The 22,774-nt window shown below is 43.6% G+C and overlaps 1 protein-coding gene across 2 annotated transcripts in view; it reads right to left on the reverse strand.

The window, feature by feature from the left end:
• The window catches only part of ALK (ALK receptor tyrosine kinase), a 587,230-nt gene that overhangs the window by 425,847 nt on the left and 138,609 nt on the right, over positions 1-22,774 (reverse strand). For both annotated transcript variants that reach the window (XM_024114624.3, XM_065589314.1), the window contains exon 2: positions 6,986-7,105. In XM_024114624.3, the coding sequence (XP_023970392.3) occupies positions 6,986-7,105 (120 nt within the window). The remainder of the gene's footprint in view (positions 1-6,985; positions 7,106-22,774) is intronic.

Raw genomic sequence — 22,774 nt, forward strand, 5'->3', positions numbered from 1 at the left:
CTGAGAACACCACCTCACATCTGGCCTCAGTGATACTTTGCCATTTCAGAGAGTAAAGGAACTGGGACTGTGAAGAGTTGGGTTCTGTTCCCATCTTTGATAATGATTTCCTTTGTGACTTGGGGCCCTTTAGGTAGATGGGGCGGGGGGGGGGGGGGGGAGTAGTGTCATAACACAGAATACCAAAGGCTCCCTCTCCCTCTGGCAAGGAGGAACTATACCAGATGAACAATAAATAGGGCCCTGACTAGGCTGCGTTTAGTCCCTTTACACCTCAATTCCTCTTGTTTTGTTCCCCAGGGGCTGGTGTAGTGGCTCTACTTCACACAGAAACATGCACCACCCAGGCCCCAAGCTATACTGTTCCTGGGATACAGAGGTGTGGCCAAAGCAAACTGTCCTATGGGTATTCCAGGTTGCTGGATAGTGCCTTGGGGTCCACTGCAGTCCAGGTGTAAGTTAAAGCAGACCCATAGGCCAGAGCAATCTCTGGAAATCCCAACCCCCCCAGGTGCAATGGTGACAAAAAGTGATCAGCCCCGCTTCAAGACTCCTCCCACTCTTCTGAACCGCACATCCTGAAAGCGATAGGAAATACTTGACCCAAATTCAGAACTATCTTCAAATACTATCAGTAAACTAGTTGAGGTTTTTAAGAGCTTTGAAAATATAAAGATTTATAGATGTAAGCAAAAAGAACAGGAGTACTTGTGGCACCTTAGAGACTAAAGAATTTATTAGAGCATAAGCTTTCGTGGACTACAGCCCACTTCTTCGGATGCATATAGAGTGGAACATATATTGAGGAGATATATATACACACATACAGAGAGCATGAACAGGTGGGAGTTGTCTTACCAACTCTGAAAGGCCAATTAAGTAAGAGAAAAAAACTTTTGAAGTGATAATCAAGATAGCCCAGTACAGACAGTTTGATAAGAAGTGTGAGAATACTTACTAGGGGAGATAGATCAGTCCCAGGTGTTACAACACCTTCACTGGGGCAGGATGAAAGTGGAACAGATCTGGGATTATGGTTCAGACTATTCTCTGCCAATGTACATGGCAGAGGTATGGCTGATGTGATTAGGTCCTATGATGATGTCACTTGAATAGATATGTCTATTCTATAATCACATCAGCCATACCATCAGGGGCTCGTTCACCTGCACATCTACCAATGTGATATGTGCCAGCAATGCCCCTCTGCCATGTACATTGGCCAAACCGGACAGTCTCTATACAAAAGAATTAATGGACACAAATCTGACATCAGGAATCATAATACTCAAAAACCAGTAGGAGAACACTTTAACCTGTCTGGCCATTCAATGACAGACCTGCGGGTGGCTATCTTACAACAGAAAAACTTCAAAAACAGACTCCAACGAGAGACTGCTGAGCTGGAATTGATATGCAAACTAGATACAATCAACTCAGGATTGAATAAGGACTGGGAATGGCTGAGCCATTACAAACATTGAATCTATCTCCCCTTGTAGTATTCTCACACTTCTTATCATAGAATCATAGAATCATAGAATATCAGAGTTGGAAGGGACCTCAAGAGGTCATCTAGTCCAACCCCCTGCTCAAAGCAGGACCAATTCCCAGCTAAATCATCCCAGCCAGGGCTTTGTCAAGCCGGGCCTTAAAAACCTCCAAGGAATGAGACTCCACCACCTCCCTAGGTAACGCATTCTAGTGTTTCACCACCCTCCTAGTGAAATAGTTTTTCCTGATATCCAACCTGGATCTCCCCCACTGCAACTTGAGACCATTGCTCCTTGTTCTGTCATCTGCCACCACTGAGAACAGCCGAGCTCCATCCTCTTTGGAACCCCCCTTCAGGTAGTTGAAGGCTGCTATCAAATCCCCCCTCATTCTTCTCTTCTGGAGACTAAACAATCCCAGTTCCCTCAGCCTCTCCTCATAAGTCATGTGCTCCAGACCCCTAATCATTTTTGTTGCCCTCCGCTGGACTCTTTCCAATTTTTCCACATCCTTCTTGTAGTGTGGGGCCCAAAACTGGACACAGTATTCCAGATGAGGCCTCACCAATGTCGAATAAAGGGGAACGATCACATTCCTCGATCTGCTGGCAATGCCCCTACTTATACAGCCCAAAATGCCGTTAGCCTTCTTGGCAACAAGAGCACACTGTTGACTCATATCCAGCTTCTCGTCCACTGTGACCCCTAGGTCCTTTTCTGCAGAACTGCTACCTAGCCATTCGGTCCCTAGTCTGTAGCAGTGCATGGGATTCTTCCGTCCTAAGTGCAGGACTCTGCACTTGTCCTTGTTGAACCTCATCAGGTTTTTTTCGGCCCAATCCTCTAATTTGTCTAGGTCCCTCTGTATCCGATCCCTACCCTCTAGTGTATCTACTACGCCTCCTAGTTTAGTGTCATCTGCAAACTTGCTGAGAGTGCAGTCCACACCATCCTCCAGATCATTAATAAAGATATTAAACAAAACCGGCCCCAGGACCGACCCTTGGGGCACTCCGCTTGAAACCGGCTGCCAACTAGACATGGAGCCATTGATCACTACCCGTTGAGCCCGACGATCTAGCCAGCTTTCTATCCACCTTACAGTCCATTCATCCAGCCCATACTTCTTTAACTTGGCGGCAAGAATACTGTGGGAGACCGTATCAAAAGCTTTGCTAAAGTCAAGGAATAACACATCCACTGCTTTCCCCTCATCCACAGAGCCAGTTATCTCATCATAGAAGGCAATTAGGTTAGTCAGGTACGACTTCCCCTTCGTAAATCCATGCTGACTGTTCCTGATCACTTTCCTCTCCTCTAAATGTTTCATAATTGATTCCTTGAGGACCTGCTCCATGATTTTTCCAGGGACTGAGGTGAGGCTGACTGGCCTGTAGTTCCCCGGATCCTCCTTCTTCCCTTTTTTAAAGATGGGCACTACATTAGCCTTTTTCCAGTCATCTGGGACCTCCCCCGATCGCCATGAGTTTTCAAAAATAATGGCTAATGGCTCTGCAATCTCACCCGCCAACTCCTTTAGCACCCTTGGATGCAGCGCATCCGGCCCCATGGACTTGTGCACGTCCAGTTTTTCTAAATAGTCCCGAACCACTTCTTTCTCCACAAAGGGTTGGTCACCTTCTCCCCATGCTGTACTGCCCAGTGCAGCAATCTGGGAGCTGACCTTGTGCGTGAAGACAGAGGCAAAAAAATCATTGAGTACATTAGCCTTTTCCACATCCTCGGTCACTAGGTTGCCTCCCTCATTCAGTAACACTTTCTTTGATTTTCTTCTTCTTGCTAACATACCTGTAGAAACCCTTCTTGTTACTCTTAACATCTCTTGCAAACTGCAACTCCAAGTGTGATTTGGCCTTCCTGATTTCACTCCTGCATGCCTGAGCAATATTTTTATACTCCTCCCTGGTCATTTGTCCAATCTTCCACTTCTTGTAAGTTTCTTTTTTGCGTTTAAGATCAGCAAGGATTTCACTGTTTAGCCAAGCTGGTCGCCTGCCATATTTACTATTCTTTCTACACATCGGGATGGTTTGTTCCTGCAACCTCAATAAGGATTCTTTAAAATACAGCCAGCTCTCCTGGACCCCTTTGCCCTTCATGTTATTCTCCCAGGGGATCCTGCCCATCTGTTCCCTGAGGGAGTCAAAGTCTGCTTTTCTGAAGTCCAGGGTCCGTATTCTGCTGCTCTCCTTTCTTCCTTGTGTCAGGATCCTGAACTCGACCATCTCATGGTCACTGCCTCCCAGGTTCCCATCCACTTTTGCTTCCCCTACTAATTCTTCCCTGTTTGTGAGTAGCAGGTCAAGAAAAGCTCTGCCCCTAGTTGGTTCCTCCAGCACTTGCACCAGGAAATTGTCCCCTACACTTTCCAAAAATTTCCTGGATTGTCTGTGCACCGCTGTATTGCTCTCCCAGCAGATATCAGGGTGATTAAAGTCTCCCATGAGAACCAGGGCCTGCGATCTAGCAACTTCTGCTAGTTGCCAGAAGAAAGCATCGTCCACCTCATCCCCCTGGTCTGGTGGTCTATAGCAGACTCCAACCACGACATCACCCTTGTTGCTCACACTTCTCAACTTTATCCGGAGACACTCAGACTTATCAAACTGTCTGTACTGGGCTATCTTGATTATCACTTCAAAAGTTTTTTTCTCTTACTTAATTGGCCTCTCAGAGTTGGTAAGAGAACTCCCACCTGTTCATGCTCTCTCTATGTGTGTATATATATCTCCTCAATATACGTTCCACTCTATATGCATCCGAAGAAGTGGGCTGTAGTCCACGAAAGCTTATGCTCTAATAAATTCGTTAGTCTCTAAGGTGCCACAAGTACTCCTGTTCTTTTTGCGGATACAGACTAACACGGCTGCTACTCTGAAACCTCTCTAGATGTAAGCAGAGTCTGAATGAGCTCTCTCCTGACATCTAGTGGTGAGCAGTGGAAAAGGACTTCAGGAGCTGATCTTGTTTGCATGGACACACACTCCCTGCTTAGGTGCTCAGCATGATGGGATTGCTTGCCTAAATGATCACTTGTGGCTGGTGTTGGATCCCCAGTCTCCTTGTTATTGGGGCAGGAGTAATAAAGGGTTGTTATCCTTGTTGTGTGAACCAAGGGCAGCAGAACTGTACCCGGCATACCCTGATGGAGGGACTCACTCTCAACTGAACGGCACTTGCTAGGCAGGGGACATGGGTTCCAAAGCCCAATGAGTTGAGGGGGGGAGGACAGGTATTTGTACCTGGTGGTGCGGGCCCTGTTTAAGGGTTCTAGACACCCTTTGACCATTCTTCTCTGCACGGTATAATAAAAGAGCTAATTTAGACTCAATTGAGAGTCTTGTTACATGCTACAGAGCTGCAATCACTGATACTTAGGTCTAAGTCAGGGATCAGCAACCTTTGGTACGCAGCCCACCACAGTAAGCACGACTTCCCGCCGTCCCCCATTGCCCTGGAGCAGCGAACTGTGGCCAGTGGGAGCCGTGATCGGCAGAACCTGCGGACGCAGCAGGTAAACAAACCGGCCTGGCCCGCCTGGGTGCTTACCCTGGCGAGCCGTGTGCCAAAGGTGGCCAATCCCTGGTCTAAGTATTAGGCCTACTTTGGGACAGTGTCTCTATTTCAAGAGCCTGCCCCACGTGCACCAGCAAGGTTCCCCCACTAACAGCTGAAATCACTGAGAGCCGTGTTAAGTGGTTGGCCCTGAAAACATCTTGGCAAGTGGTCAGCAGGGCAGCTGGCGGAGAGGCACGGCCAGTGGCCAGCAGGGCAGCTGGTGGGGAGGCACACGACCAGCAGGGTGGCTGGCTGAGAGGGCCAGAGCAGAGTGGCAATCGGCCAGCAGGGCAATGCATGTAATGTGCCTCCTTGCCCCGCCTTCTACCCAAGGCGGGAGGTGAACTGTGCAGATGAACCTCCGAACTCTGGGGCTGCACTGGCCAAGGACAGAAACTGTGAGTGGGGTGGGACGGGCACATTAAAAGGACTTTTGGGTTGCTGGACTTAAGAACCTGAGGGGAAAAGGACACTGCCCAACTTACTTGGGTCTTTTGCTCATGGTTTATGTTTATGAAACCTAGTTACAGGGTTTTCCCAAATTAATGCTGAGTTACTTCTCTCCTTTTATTAAAAGTTTTTGCTACACTCAAACTCTCTGCTTGTGAGAGGGGAATTATTGCCTCTTAGAGGTGCCCAGGGAGTGGTGTGTAATTGTCCCAGGTCCACTGGGTTCGGGCTCAAACCGATTTTGTTTAGTATTGTCGAAAAGGAACCCCTAGATATCGAACCCCGCCCTTGTTGCTGCTAGCTCCACCTGGCAGAAGGGTTACATATGAAAATATTGTCTCTGCCAATTCTGGAGCACTGAGCAGGGATCATCTTCGTGTAACATATACAATCGATTTCCTGCCATTAATTGCAGAATGGTGGGTTGGGCATTGATAGAACTTCATCCAGACAGATTATATAATCAGCCAAAAGTCATTGTAAGTCATTTAAAACTTAGATACAGTACATTTATCTACATGTGATTCCATTAGATGGAACCAATCCACATGATTTTAGGTTCTTAGAACAAACCCTTCTCTTGGAATCATATTTCTGAGAAATTTAAAGAGGTTAGGATGAAGTAATAAAGAATAAATGAGAAATCTTCCTTGAAGCCTCTGTGAAAGCTGGGGGGGCGGGGGATTTGCTACTGTCCCTTCTAAAATGAAATTGGTGCGTCCTCATCAGTCACGCAGCTACAACAGCTAGAAGCAGCTATTGTATGCCAGTACAAATAATATATATTGCACAGCATAAAAGGCTGCAACATAAATTTGAAGATATATGGAACTCCTTCATATAGGTAGGTCAAACTTTTCCCTCAAGCAGATAATTACAGGCTTGGGGTGAGTAAATCTTATTAGCCTCTCTCCACCTTATCTCTTCTCATGAGAAACTGGTAGTGGATATATCCTCCTTCAGTCCTTTTACTGAATTGCATGCTGGATATATCTTTATTCCATCCTGCTCTGACCAGGAAAACACTGACATATCATTCTACCATATGAATGTGGTTTTACATTATCATTAATTAGGTCATATCAGAGAATAGTCTGAACCATAATCCCAGATCTGTTCCACTCTCATCTTGCCCCAGTGAAGGTGATGTAACAAACCCAAATTTTGAAAATGGTCCCTATCTTTATAGTAGGCCAAACACATTCTCAGCTCCAAACACACTTTGAGGCATTTGCAATCCAAGATACATGTTTAGCGGCTTGGGCCCAACCATAAAGGTAGGTAAATTAAAAGTGTAGTGGTTATGACCCAACAATCTGATCTGCTAGTGCAGGCCCTCTCTAATAGCAGGGGGAACACGGCTATTTTAACATGAACCGTCTTATTTTAATGTTTTGAACTACTACCACACCGATACAGTATTTATGTAAAGTTGCATGGGAATAGAGAATAAGCCTACTTACCATGTTGTCCGCTGTGAGGGAAGAATGGGGAAGAGTCTTTCATGACCCAAGTTAAATTCCAGGCAGAGAAATCAAGGGGGAGAGAAGGAATATTTGTGGGAGATTCCAACGTGCTCACACCTTTAAATAAAAGAAAAGGATAAATGCAAATAAATGTAATATAAATAACAGGCTGAAGGATCCTAAAGTGCTTTACAGACTATATGTAATAAGTGCTGAAATGCAGTCACCTCTTGGGTACAACACAGAAACAGTTTAACAGCACATTGCAGTACTAAGCAGCTGTTTATGACAGGACATAAAGAATACCATATCCATTGGAAACTGAAAATTAAATGATATACAGTTATGTTTCAATCCAAAGCAGATTCATAGTAGGATTTAATAGTTTCAATGGCTGAAAGGACGTCTTTTACCCATCAATGTGCACAGGGAGAATCAGGATAAATTGTTTGTTTTACATATGAAAAACGAGTATTGTTGCTCAGCAGAATTGTCAACACTGCCCCTCTGTGTTTCCAAGCTTTGCTTTGACCTCAGAGTGCTTTAAGCTTAGTATGTGTGTGTTTGTTTTTTGCACCTGGAATCCTGCACATAAAGCAGGTCAATTCATGCTCTGCTGAGTTTTTGCTGCATAAATTAAAACGTTTGAAACAAGCCTTCAGGGATTTAGACTGTTACAATGAACTAGAATGGGTTACGATGGTCAATTTTATCCATATCCACTTTGCAAAACCAGGATAACTCTACACATATGAGAAATGGTGCCTGAATTAAAAGGCAAGCCTGACAGGTGCAATAGAATTCCAGGGGTATGGAAATGTGGTCAATTCAAAGGATTCAGATTTTTATGTTTTCTGAAGATTGCAAGGACTTGATTCTGATCTCACTCATACTGGTATAAATTGTGAGTAACCATGACATAAACAAGAGGAGAATCAAGTGCTAGCCTTTCATATAAAGACACAATCTATGCTAACTTTAACTCTACCGATTGCAACAATAACCTTTAGGATATAAACTGGCTTCAACACAGTATTATTTTGTCATTCATCCTGGAATTGTAGACAAAAGTTTAGTTTCCTTGATGGCTGAACTATATCTTGATCCTTTGCGAACTTATGGTAAAATAACTGAATACTATATATTATTGGGTGGAATTTAGCAACATAGATATTGCCAGAGTGGATCAGACCTGTGGACCATCAAGTCTAGTATCCCATATTTAACTGTAAATAAAGGAGTAATCTCCCTACATACAAACTTAATACACAACTATGCAATGACTTAGCTAGGGGCAGTGGGGCTTGTGTCTATCTAACCTCAAGTGGTTAGTGGTTGACTTATGTCCTTCATTGAGACTTGATCATGGTGGTAATGTCGGATTTCATTACAAAAGTCCTGTTTGTTGCTAGGGTCTGACTATTTCAACAATTTTACTGTCATTAGACTAGTATTGCTGAATTTAAAAGTAAAATATACAGTAACTCCTTGCTTAACATTGTAGTTATGTTACTGAAAAATGCGACTTTACATGAAACGATGTTAAGCAAATCCAATTTCCCCATAAGAATTAATGTAAATGGGGGGAGGAGGGGGATTTTTTTCATCATTGCTGTGTACAGTATTAAATTGTTTGTTTAAAATTTATACTGTATGTGTGTGTACACATAGTATAAATTTTAAACAAACAATTTAATACTGTACACAGCAATGATGATTGTGAAACTTGGTTGAGGTGGTGAAGTCAGAGGGTGGGATATTTCCCAGGGAATGCCTTACTGGCTAAATGATGAACTAGCACTCGGCTGAGCCCTCAAGGGTTAACACATTGCTGTTAATGTAGCCTCACACTCTACAAGGCAGCACAAATGGAGGGAGGGGAGACATTATGGCAGACAGAGACAGAAGAGAGAGAGAGAGAGAGAGATGCGCATTGCTCCTTTAAGTATGCTGACCCCACTCTAAGTACATTGCCTTTTTAAGTAGATTGGTAAGTTGAGACAGCCGCTGCTGCCAGAAAGCTCCCTCCCGTGTTCTCCCCCTGCACCATGGAGATGGGATAAGCAGGGGGGGCAGGAGCAAGGGGGAGGGGGACACCCTGACATTAGCACCCCTTTGATAAGCAGGGGGCTCCCAGGAGCATCTCCAAGGCAGAGGGCAGGAGCAGCACATGGCAGTAGGGGGAGGGACAGCCTGAACTGCTGGCAATTGATAGCCTGCTGGATGGCTGCCACACAGGGAACTTAGGGGAGCGGGGAGCTGATGGGGGGCTGCCAGTCCACCCTGGTTCCAAGCCCCCACCAGCTAGCTCCAATGGGCTGCTCTTTCTGCAAGCCGTGGACAAAGCAGGTGGCTGCTAAACAACATTATAAGGAGCATTGTGTAACTTTAAATGAGCATGTTCTCTAATTGATCAGCAATGTAACACGAAACAACGTTAACCGGGACGACTTTAAGTGAGGAGTTACTGTATTGAACAAATGAAGTTCTTTAAGTGGCTGACTCCACTAAACAAACAGCCAAACAAATACATGTATTAAGGGTGTGTCACTTGATTTGGGACTGGGTGACCAATGGCAATACTCCCTGTCACATAATAAGGTAAGCATCCATCGACGCTACAGAATGTGGAGAGATTCAGCATCCTACTTCCAAATCATCTGCTTCATAAGGACAAGATCTTTGAGGCCTCTTGATCTCTAAAAGCCCTAAATGAGCGCAATTTTTGTATACATGTTCATGGTAGATAGACCTGCGGTTGAAAAGGATCCTAAAAGGAGCAGGTAAGAACCCCTTGATAATCCTTCATGTGGGAACGAATGACACGGCTAGGTTCTCGTTAGAGAGGATCAAGGGAGATTATGCCAGGCTGGGGAAGACGCTCAAGGAGATAGAAGCTCAGATTATCTTTAGTGGGATTCTGCCCGTTCCGAGGGAAGGGCAGCAAAGGGCTGATAGGATTGTGAGAATAAATAGTTGGCTAAGGGAGTGGTGCTATAAGGAGGGCTTTGGGATGTATGGCCACTGGGAGGCTTTCGGGGACAGACACCTGTTCTCGCGGGATGGGCTTCACCTGAGTAGGGAAGGAAATAGACTTCTGGGAGGGAGGCTGGCTCATCTAATCAAAAGAGCTTTAAACTAGGAAGTTTGGGGAGACGGTTGGGAGATGCACAGTTAATCTCCACGCCAGATTCCAGTATGGAAAAGGTGAGTAAAAGGAGAGGAGACATAGCCGGGGAGATGAGATTGGACATAGGAAGGACAGGGGGGACGGACACAAGGAGGCCCGCAACATATAGTGCTGCTAATGGGAGACGGGCTAAACGACATACATTAGGGTGTTTATACACCAATGCCAGAAGCCTAGGTAATAAAACGGAGGAATTGGAGCTCTTGGTCCAGGAACTGAAACCGGATATCGTAGGAATAACGGAAACGTGGTGGAATGGCAGTCAAGACTGGAACACAGGTATGGAGGGGTATGCGCTGTTTAGGAAAGACCGGAACAAAGGTAAAGGTGGGGGGGTGGCCTTGTATGTCAATAGTGAAATAAACTGTAAAGAAATAATAGTGGATGGATTAGATAACACAGAGTCTGTCTGGGCAATACTCACACTGGGTAATAGGACTACTAGAGCCTCTCCGGGGATAGTGCTTGGAGTGTGCTATAGACCGCCGGGATCGACCCAGGATATGGATAAGGAACTATTTAATGTGTTTAAAGAAGTAATTACTAACAGAAACTGTGTAATTATGGGGGACTTTAACTTCCCGGATATAGATTGGGGAACAAACGCTAGTAGCAATAACAGGGCTCAGATGCTCCTAGAAGTGCTTGCTGATCAATTCCTCCATCAAGTGGTAACTGAACCGACGAGGGGGGAGGCCATTTTAGATTTGATTCTAGCAAGTAATGAGGACCTTGTTGAGGAAGTGGTAGTAGGGGACAATTTGGGCTCCAGTGATCATGAGCTAATTCGGTTTAAAATACATGGAAGGAGTAACAGAATTAAGTCAAAGACTAGGGTTTATAATTTTAAAAAGGCCAATTTTAACAAATTAAGGGGAATGGTAAGGGAAGTGGATTGGGCAAACATATTAATGGATTTAAAGGCAGATGAAGCCTGGGATTACTTTAAGTTAAAGATGCATGAGCTGTCGGAGGCCTGTATTCCAAAAAAGGGAAAAAGATTACTAAGCAAGAGATTTAGACCGAGCTGGATGAGCGACCGACTCAAAGGGGCGATTAGGAAAAAACAAAAAGCGTATAAAGAGTGGAAGAGGGGAGGGATCAGTAAGGAAATGTACCTAAGTGAAGTCAGAGAATGTAGAGATAGAGTGAGAAAGGCCAAAGGCCGTGTAGAGTTGGACCTAGCGAGGGGAATTAAAAGCAATAGTAAGAGGTTTTACAGCCACATAAATAGGAAGAAAGCAAAGAAAGAAGAAGTGGGACCGCTGAAGTCTATTGCCGGAGAGGAGATTAAAGACAATCTAGGCATGGCGCAATATCTTAATGAATATTTTGCATCGGTGTTTAATGAGGCCAATGAAGGTATTAGGGATACTAGCACCACTATAGAGGGGCATTCGGGATGGCGGATTACCGTATCCGAGGTAGAAACAAAACTTGAACGCCTTAATGGGGCTAAGTCGGGAGGACCGGACGATCTACATCCGAGAATATTGAAGGAATTGGCGCGGGAAATAGCAGGCCCGTTAGCGATAATATTTAATGAATCTGTAAACTCGGGGGTGGTCCCGTTAGACTGGAGAATAGCTAATGTGGTTCCTATTTTCAAGAAAGGGAAAAAAAGTGATCCGGGTAACTACAGGCCTGTTAGTCTAACATCTGTAGTGTGCAAGGTGTTAGAGAAAATTCTGAAAGAGAAACTAGTTGAGGACCTGGAGGGTAGTGGCAATTGCGATAAATTACAACATGGTTTTACGAAGGGCAGATCGTGCCAAACGAATCTGATCTCCTTCTTTGAGAAAGTAACAGATTTATTAGATAAGGGAAATGCGGTGGACCTAATATACCTGGATTTCAGTAAAGCGTTTGATACTGTACCCCATGAGGAATTATTGGTTAAACTGAAAAACATGGGGATCGATATGAAAATCCAGAAGTGGATAAGGAATTGGTTACTGGGGAGAATGCAGCGGGTTGTATTAAAGGGTGAACTGTCGGGTTGGAGGGAGGTTACTAGTGGAGTGCCTCAAGGTTCGGTTTTGGGACCCATTTTATTTAATCTATTTATAACTGACCTCGGAACCGATTGCAGGAGTGGGCTGATAAAATTTGCAGATGATACGAAGGTGGGAGGCGTTGTAAATTCGGAGGAGGACAGGGATATCCTGCAGGGAGACTTGAATGAGCTTGTGAATTGGAGTATCAGAAATAAGATGAAATTTAATAGTGAAAAGTGTAAGGTGATGCATTTGGGGATGACTAATAACAATTTTAGTAACAAGATGGGGACGCATTGGTTAGAAGTAACGGAAGAGGAGAAGGACCTAGGGGTTCTTGTAGACCGCAGGATGACTATGAGTCGACAATGTGACGTGGCGGTGAAAAAAGCCAATGCTGTCTTGGGATGCATTAGGCGAGGTATATCTAGTAGGGATAAGGAGGTCCTGCTTCCGTTGTACAAGGCGCTGGTGAGACCTCATTTGGAGTACTGTGTGCAGTTCTGGTCTCCCATGTTTAAAAAAGATGAACTCAAACTGGAACGGGTGCAGAGAAGGGCCACTAGGATGATCAGAGGAATGGAAAAGCTGTCGTACGAAAGGAGACTAGAGGAGCTTGGGTTGTTTAGTCTGACAAAGCGAAGGCTGAGAGGGGATATGATTGCTATCTTTAAATATATTAGAGGGATTAATACAAGGGAGGGAGAAGAATTATTCCAGCTTAGTACTAACGTGGATACCAGAACGAATGGATACAAACTGGCCGTGGGGAAGTTCAGACTTGAAATTAGACGAAGGTTTCTGACCGTCAGAGGGGTGAAATATTGGAACGGCCTACCGAGGGAAACGGTGGGGGCGACGGACCTGTCTGGTTTTAAGATAAAGTTAGATAAGTTTATGGAGGGAATGGTTTAATGGTAAAACATAGTAGTCAAGGAAAGCCAAGCAAAGGTGGGTAAATAGTATAATGGCTAACGGGGTCGGGCTGGAGACTCTTGCCTATATGCTCGGGGTCTTACTGATCGCCACATTTGGGGTCGGGAAGGAATTTTCCTCCAGGGCAGATTGGCTGAGCCTCTGGAGGTTTTTCGCCTTCCTCCGCAGCATGGGGCAGGGATCTCTAGCAGGAGGGTCTCTGCCGATTGCAGTCACTAAAAACAGGATTGGGGACTTCAACAGCAGAGTCCAGGGAAGGGGTAGGGACGGTTTTATGGCCTGCAGCATGCAGGGGGTCAGACCAGATGATCATAATGGTCCCTTCTGACCTTAAAGTCTATGAGTCTATGAGTCTATGAGATAGAACCTTGGTTGTGAACCCCTCTGAATTCTCGAAAAGGTCAGATGTCGATCTGAAATTTGTAGCAGGCCTCCAACTCTCTCTCTTACACCCGCCCCTCTGAAAGTGAAGGCCACTCAACTGCATTTCCTACAAGCAGAGTTAAGTCACTGTTAACACCCAGACCAACCTCATTTGGCATACTATACCTTACTAACCCAAAATCCTAACACCCAAACATTCTGCCAGACTCCCCACCTTCATGTCAGTTATAACCCACCATTGCACATATCCCCCCTTCTTCAGATTCATGCCACTCTAACTCCAACCTCACCTAGATTGAAATATATCTTACTAATGCACTTGCTTTTACTGCAAAAGTGTGTAATAAGATTTTTCCTATCCAAATTCTGGAGTCAGAATTAAAGTTGTCTCCGAGCAGGGCTAGATGACACTGTAGTAAAAATACCCGAGCGCTGCCTACACTAGCTCTTCTGCTATTGCTAACACTGAAGAGAGTTAAGCCAATGGTAGTTCTCATAAATGATCTGGAGAAAGGGGTAAACAGTGAGGTGGCAAAGTTTGCAGATGATACTAAACTGCTCAAGATAGTTAAGACCAAAGCAGACTACGAAGAACTTCAAAAAGATCTCACAAAACTAAGTGATTGGGCAACAAAATTACAAATGAAATTTAATGTGGATAAATGTAAAGTAATGCACATTGGAAAAAATAACCCCAACTATACATCCGATATGATGGGGGCTAATTTAGCTACAACGAGTCAGGAAAAAGATCTTGGAGTCATCATGGATAGTTCTCTGAAGATGTCCACGCAGTGTGCAGAGGCGGTCAAAAAAGCAAACAGGATGTTAGGAATCATTAAAAAGGGGATAGAGAATAAGACTGAGAATATATTATTGCCCTTATATAAATCAATGGTATGCCCACATCTCAAATACTGTGTACAGATGTGGTCTCCTCATCTCAAAAAAGATATACTGGCACTAGAAAAGGTTCAGAAAAGGGCAACTAAAATGATTAGAGGTTTGGAACGGGTCCCATATGAGGAGAGATTAAAGAGGCTAGGACTCTTCAGTTTGGAAAAGAGGAGACTAAGGGGGGATATGATAGAGGTATATAAAATCATGAGTGATGTGGAGAAAGTGGATAAGGAAAAGTTATTTACTTATTCCCATAATACAAGAACTAGGGGTCACCAAATGAAATTAATAGGCAGCAGGTTTAAAACAAATAAAAGGAAGTTCTTCACTCAGCGCACAGTCAACTTGTGGAACTCCTTGCCTGAGGAGGTTGTGAAGGCTAGGACTATAACAGCGTTTAAAAGAGAACTGGATAAATTCATGGTGGTTAAGTCCATTAATGGCTATTAGCCAGGATGGGTAAGGATGGTGTCCCTAGCCTCTGTTTGTCAGAGGATGGAGATGGATGGCAGGAGAGAGATCACTTGATCATTGCCTGTTAGGTTCACTCCCTCTGGGGCACCTTGGCCACTGTCGGTAGACAGGATACTGGGCTAGATGGACCTTTGGTCTGACCTGTTACGGCTATTCTTATGTTAACAATTCAGGATTTTATAAAAATATTATAGTGTAGACGCAGCCTTGAGATTCAGTTCAATTGATCTTACCCTAATGATGTTTTTGCTTCCCTGTACTCTTTATAATCCTGTAACTTTATCTCAAGGTCTTTGCTTGGATTATTGGCCTTAATACAAAGGCAAGAAGATTCTATCAGAAGTTATGAATCCTTCCCAATTAAGTCATCTTCAGAGAAAGATGATGGGTAAAAGGTTTTTGTATAGACAAGAGGCCATGCTCCTCAATGAGGAATTAATTATTTGATTTCAGGTAAGAGTCACAGGTCAAGAGAAAGAAAGACCTTTCCTCTTCCACTTTATTGTAGCTCCAAGGTATTTCATGTCCTGAAAGGTAATTACAGTAAGACCTACAAATCAAATAAACAAATTCCTCATGCTTTTATGAGTCTCTCGAGAATAATCCACAAATAAATTATTTTGCTGTCATTTTACAGAATAAAATGTTTTTGCTTCCTTAAGGGAGCAGAATCTGAGCCGGAATCTTCCTCTAACTCTTACACAACATGCCAACTATCCTTTCTGGTTCCTTGTGCCATGGTGCTTTATCACTTTTTTTATAGCAGTAACACTAACCTTTTAAATAAATAAATGAATTAGCAACTGGAAGCTGACAGCTCCATTTTTAGTAGCCAGAAGCATGGCAGGATATAATAAACTATAGAGAGGAGGCATATTTCAGTACAGAGGTTTAAACATTCAAATCCTTCGTTTGCATCTTTGGCTATCTTTAACCTGTCTGCCTAAAGGAGCTTTCAGGGTCAAATTCTGACTTTGGGCACTTGAAGGGAATTTGAATTTCATTCAGCTAACCGAGAGTTTGGATTAAAAAGGGTCGTAGTTTACATTTGCTGAAGTCAGGACTTGATCATATAAGTCCACATGCAATGATATGTACATTATATTTTAAACAACATACATATATACAGGGAGTGAGACAGCAGTTCAAAATTATTCATTCAATGCTTTTTTATGAAAAGTGGCTTATTAATATAAATATTCTATTTTTCCAATTCAATAACATGAAAAATTATAACTTTGTTTTTCATTTTTGTTTTTCTTCCTCCTTTAATATACATAAACACACTCTCTCTCCCACCCACCGCCCCCAATTTTAGAAAGAAAGGTGGGTGGACAAAACAAATAAATACATTTTTTTAAAAATTAAGGGGAGTTGTCAAGGTTGGCAGGGGCAGATTCACTGCGAAATGTACCATGCCCTGGCATGGTGCCATCCAACAACAGGGGGCCCCATAGCCAGGCACTCGGGCAGCCCGCTCCACAGGAGGGACTGTGGGGGCAGAAGCTGTGGGGGGCAGGAAAGCAGGGAGGGAGGCTCACCTGCAGCCTCAGGGGAGCGGGCAGGAGGTACGGGCGGTGGCGAGTGTGGGCCGGACGATGCAGGAGGAGCACAGGGCGGCCACACTGCCGCAGGAGAGAAGCGGCGCTTTGAAGGGGAAACTTCCACTTCTCTCTGGCTGCTGGCTGCATGGCTGCCCCCTTCTTCTCCTGAGTCCTTCGGTCTGTGTTTACGCCGCTTGCCGCTGCCTGGTGAATGGTGGCTGGGCGCAGTCCAAGGGGGGAGGGTGGGGAGCCGGGGGATGGCACAGAGCTTGTGGGAAGCAGGGGGCTGGCCGGGGGATGGAGCTGGCCGCAGGAACCAGTGCAGAGCCCGCAGGCAGGGGGAGGTGAGCAGAGATGAGCGTGCGGAGGCAGCAGGGCACTCAGGTGCCCGCTGAGGGAACTGTGCCCCCCCCTCATCTTCTGGTGGGTGTTCAGCCCATGCAGGTCTCTGCCCGCTCCTCCGGGCCAGCCACCGTGGGACCACTGGGCCATGGAGATCTTGGTGTCTCCTCTCCTGTCTCCTTCTCCAGCTCCATGGCAGCTCTGCTCATGCGCTGGGCCCCCAGCCCTGTCCCTTCCACCTGAGGCCCCGCCCCTTCTGGGTGCCAAGAGCCAGCCCCCCACCTTGCCCCGGAGCCTGGCAATTCTGTCAGCAGCCCTGCCCGCACCCCTAGTTCCTATGTCTATGGTCCCAGATGCTGCCCTGCGATCCGCGCCCAGGTCTGAACCCGTGCCTGGAAGGGAGAGGGACTGGCTTTCAGCACCCTACTATTAAGAACTGTCCAGGGCCACTGGCATTAAACCTATTTGGGTGGTCCACGGCCCACCCAGGCCCATCCGTGACTATACCCCTGCTCTTTCAAACATTTTTAAATCTGCCTAAAATCAAGGTCAGTTTTTTAGCAATAATGAAGTGACACTATGAGCCTGGCAGTCAAAAACACAAAAAAAGTGAAGGCGAAGCAAGAAGGCAAAGCTAAGAAAAAAGACAGTTTGTCATCTTATTTTTAAAAGCTTGAAGTATTGAATAGTGGACATTCATCAAAAACTATGGGCGAGGAAACATCTGAATTATCTGATCACTTGCTGAGTTGTGGGGATACCAGGACAACTGCAAAAGTTGAACAAGTGGACTCTGAAGTGTAAATGGAACTACAAAATATTGGTAATTTTGTCAAAATAAGGGAAGAAACCTACCCTGAAGACAATGCATTATGGCCAAAATCTGTTTAATGGGATATTTTTTATTGAATTGGATATTGATTTTTTCTTAGTAAATAAACCATAAAATGTAGGTAATCTGGAAAATTTGAGAAAAGAGTCTGAGGTTGGAGGACAAAAGCAATTTAGAGGTCTTCATGAGTCCCATTTTCTGAGGATGAAGAAAAATGGGACAGAAATGAGAAATTGGTTGATTTTTTCGGAAACCACCAAGGCAGTCTACTGTTACATTTGCAAATTATTCCCTGACCATAGTAAAGGAAAACAAACATTTGTCAACAGGCACTCTAATTGGAGAAACATTGCAAGACATATCGCTGATCATGAAACTTCCAAAGCTCATATTAATGCTACGTGTAAGTTTGTTCAAAGGTGTAAAGTATCTGGAAGAATTGATTCCGTGTTTTTGGCTCACTTTGAAAAGGAGTGTTCTTATTGGAGGAAAGTGCTGAGACATGTTGTTGCCATGGTCAAACTGCTGTCTTCTTTGGGATTACCTCTAAAACGACACGATGAATCATCATTGTCAAATCGAAAAGGTAATTTTTTTTAACCTGCCTTGAATATCTTAGGGAATTTGACAGTTTTCTCAATGAACATTTGAAAAATTATCAGTATTGTGGCTCAGGGAAGACCAACTTTTTAACGCACCAAACCTACAATGAATTCATCACTATAATGGCAGAGCAGCTCAGAAACCAATTCACTGATGAAGTAAAGGACGCTAAGTACTATTTCATAATACTTGATTCAACACCAGATGTGAGTCATGTAGACCAATTAACATTAATTTTAAGATACGTGACCAGCAATGGTGACGTTGTAGAGCAATTTCTTTGTTTTGTCCCACTAAAATCCCACACTTCTGAATGTCTAGCAACAACAGTTTTGGAAATTATTGCAAATTTAGGTTTGGATATCAAAAATTGTCATGGGCAGAGCTTTGATAATGCCGCAAATATGGCAGGAAAATATTCATTTCTACAGGCAAGAATGAACAATGCAAATCCCTCTGCTTTATTCATTCCATGTTCCAGCCATTGCTTAAATTTAATCTGCAGTGCTGCAGCCGAATTTTGTGAGGGAGCTACACTTTGACTTTGTTCAAAACTTGTATGCCTTTTTTTCCAGTTTCCACACATCAGTGGAGTATTCTATAATCATGCTTGGAGCAGACAAATGGAAAACATTTGACGGTCAAAAGAATTTGTGACACCAGGTGGTCTGCTCGTGCAGATGCTGTTTTGGCTTTGAAAATGAGCTATGATGTTATAAAGAAAACCTTATTAGACATAGCCACATCAATTTCTGAAAAACCATGTGCGAAAACTGAAGCAAAATCCTTAGTAGAAAAATTTGAAAAGTACGATATTGCTGCTTTTACTCTTTTGTGGAACTGTTTACTTCAAAGAATTAATGCCATCAGCAAATCACTGCAAAAGGTTGATACAAATTTATTGAATGCTGCACAATTGTTAGCCTCAGTTACAAGTTTTGTCATGGATGTTTGAAATGACTATAGCTCCGTGAAAGCAGAGGCACTAGCATTAACAGAAAATATATGTTCCTCTGATATATCCGATGAGAAGCGTAAAAAAAACCCAGGAAGTTATTTTTCAATGAAACTAGAGACAATGAAATCAATTTAAAAGGGAAAGAGAAGATCATTGTTGAGACAGTTAATGTTATTTGTGACACAATAATAGTGCAATTGCAGAATAGAGGTGAATCTCTAAAGAAAACTGTTGATTTATTTTGCGTGTTTTTTGACAGAAGTATGGATGGAAATGCTAAAAGCCACTACAATAAGAAATTAAGTGAATTCTACCGAGAGGACATAGACATAAATCTTTTTGAAGATGAAGTTAAACATTTCATTCATTTTAATCGAAAATGATGAGGTCTGTGCTTCGAGATCACCAGTTGATTTGTATAGACATGTACGTGACTGTTTGCAGGCAACCTTTTCAAACGTAGAAACCATTCTGAAAGTATCTTTAACAATACCTGTCACAAATGCTTCTGGTGAACTTTCTTTTTCTGTATTGAAACTAGTTAAAAATTATTTGCGAAATACGATGAGTCAGGAACATTTGACAAGTTCAGCAATATTGACAATTGAAAGTGCCTCTTTACAAAATATTACTTATGATGACTTAATTGATGATTTTGTAAAGAAAAAGTGTAGAAAAAAAAAACTATCTGAATAAATTTTTTTTTCAGATTGAATAAGTTTCTTCAGAGGAAGTTTACTTTTATTTTTCCATTCATGCATCATCTGTACTTTTTATATTTACACATTTTTCACATCAGCATAATGCAAATACAAGCTTTCATCTAGACCAGAAATTCTCAAACTGTGGTCTAAGAACTCCATTCAGGTGGACCGAGGAAAGGTTATGATTTTTTTTTTATAAAGCGCTATTATCCAAAGCACTTTACAATAATTAGCTAATGGAACAAACAATATTTGGAAAGATCATTAAGTGGTCCCCGAGACCTTCAGCACTTTTCAAGTGGTCTGTGAAAAAAAAGTTAGACTACAAAAACAATCAAGGTGCCTCACTTTATTTTCATTTACTTCCTATTACTTATAATATAGGAGGAGGATGAAGAAAAAAAGAATGAAAAACAGGGGGCGGGAGAGATAAGAGAAAATGTTCTTTTTCTTGGCTGGGTCCCGTGGTGGGGGCCCCCAAAAATGAAGCTGAGCACAAGGCCCCACTAACTCTAAATCTGCTACTGAAAGTTGGAAATGTTTAGACTATTTCTTTAATGTTTAACAATATTAAAATCTTGAATTTTTAACAAAACACTGTGGTTATTTTTTGATGAGTGCACACACACTCTTTCACACACACTGTTAATAAAAGTCTCCATTGAAATACCTGCTGCTTAGTGCTACCTGTGGATACTGCCTTATTACTCTACCTGTGTTTGTAATTATCTCAGATTGCTGGAACATATTTACAATAATGGCTCTTATAAAACTTGGATCCTAGAATCAGCCAAACTCCACATTTAGAATGTTTCAAGGACATTGTGGAAAACATACTGAGAAAAAATTAAGGTATCAAAATATCTCTAGGCCTTGGAATACACAGGTACTATCATGTTTCCTGCTACACAAATTTGACAAGAGCTAGGTTTCACCTTAATTCTAACTTACATATTGTATTCACCCTCAAGTTACCGGCTAGTTCCAGCTGACATACTAGTAAGTAGCTGGTTTTTTAGGCTTCTGGAGTGGTGTACCAGTCATATTTTAAATGCTCTGGGTCAAATTCCCCTCTTAGCTACACCTACAACTTACAGTAATAGAGTTTAAGACCAGAAGGGACCACCAGGTCATGTAGTCTGACCTCCTACACATCGCAAACCACACCCACCCATAAACCCAATATTACAAATTAGACCAAAGGATTACAGCCCACAGGATTCTAGACTATTATGTGCTACAGGGAGAGAGTAGGAGAGACTGAAGTGCATCAATGCCTGAGTCCCCTACAGCTGCAGGGAAATGATTAAGTGAGATATACGCAGATAGTCCTGGCAATCCCTGCACCCTCAAGCTGCAAACAAAGGCGAAACCCCCACAAAGGTCACTCCCAATCTGACCTGGGGGGGGGGGGGAATTCCTTCCCAACTCCATATATGGTGATCAGTTAGACCCAGGCATGTGAGCATGTAGTAGTCAACCAAGCACCTAACAGAGAGAATGCACAGTGCCACACGAGACCAATGGCCACCCTGTCCCATCTCCAGCCATAACCATATTTGATGCTTCAGAGGAAGGAGGCTATCACATTTGAGGGTGCAATCCAGACTAATAAGGGATTGTGTCATCACCTGTCCTGCAACCTTGGGTGCCTCCCAATGCTCTGTGGCTGTAGCTCCCAACCTGGGCCTCTCTCAAGCAGCATGAAGGTCACACCCTGAGTGTCTGTGTATAGCTGCAGCCAGCCAGCAATAGTCCAGTCACACTCTGGCTTCCACCAGCCTTGTCACCACTTGCAGGGTGACCTCAACACCCCTTTCCCTCAAATCCCCTTCCTGACTGCAACAGGTGGCTGGCAGAAACCCTGAAGTATGAGTTTTAGGAACACAACACAAAAACCAGAAGCGATCCCCAGTGTCCCCTACCAACACAAGCAATCCCATCATACAACAACACTCAAATTTGTCCATCTCTCTCTTAAAACTAAGTTGTTTATGCCCCCCCGCCAACTCCTTTTGGGAGGCTTTTCCAAAACCTGACTCCTCCTTTGATGGTTCTAATTTCCAGCCTGAATTTGTTCATGTCCAATTTACACCCATTTGCTCTTGTCCACCATTGTCCTTCAGCTTAAATATCTCTTTACCCTTCCTGGTGTTTACCCTCCTGATGTATTTATAGAGCAAAATCACATCCACCCCCCGCCCCCAGCCTTTTTCTTGCTAGACTAAGCAAGCCAAGCTCTTCTAGTCTCCTCTCATAAGATAGGCCCTCTGTTCCCCTTATCATTCAAATAGCTCTTCTCTGCACCTGTTCTAGTTTGAATTAATCTTTCTTGAACATGGGTGGTCAGCACTGTACACAGTATTCCAAATAAGGTCCCACCAGTATCTTTTACAATGGTATGAGTACTTCTCTGTCCCTACTGGATATTCCTCGCCTAATAAATCCTGGGATCATATTTGTCTTTTTTCACAGTCACGGCACATTGGTGGCTCAGTTATCCTGTGAACAACCCATACACCCAGTGTCCTGTGTCGCTTCCAACTATGAGCCCCCAGCCTGTAGCAGAAATTCTTATTATTAGACCTTAAGTACATGACCTTGCACTTTGTACTACTGAATTTCATCCCATTTCTGTCTCTCCAGTCTTTCAAGTCATCCAGACCTTCCTGTGTAATATTCCCATCCTCCACTGTATTGATGATGCCTCCCAACCTTGTATCATCAGCAAATTTCATTAGCACACGCCTACTTTTTCTGCCAAGGTCATTAATAAAAATATTCAATAAGACCGGTGTTAAGACTGATCCTTGAGGAACTCCACTCGCAACCTCCCTCGCATCCGATAATTCATTTTCCAGCACAACCCATTGCCTTCTCCCATTTAGCCAGTTCCTTGCCCACCTTACAATTCTTGTACTA

Source organism: Chrysemys picta, chromosome 3 (assembly GCF_011386835.1).
Source record: "Chrysemys picta bellii isolate R12L10 chromosome 3, ASM1138683v2, whole genome shotgun sequence".
NCBI lineage: Eukaryota > Metazoa > Chordata > Testudines > Emydidae > Chrysemys > Chrysemys picta.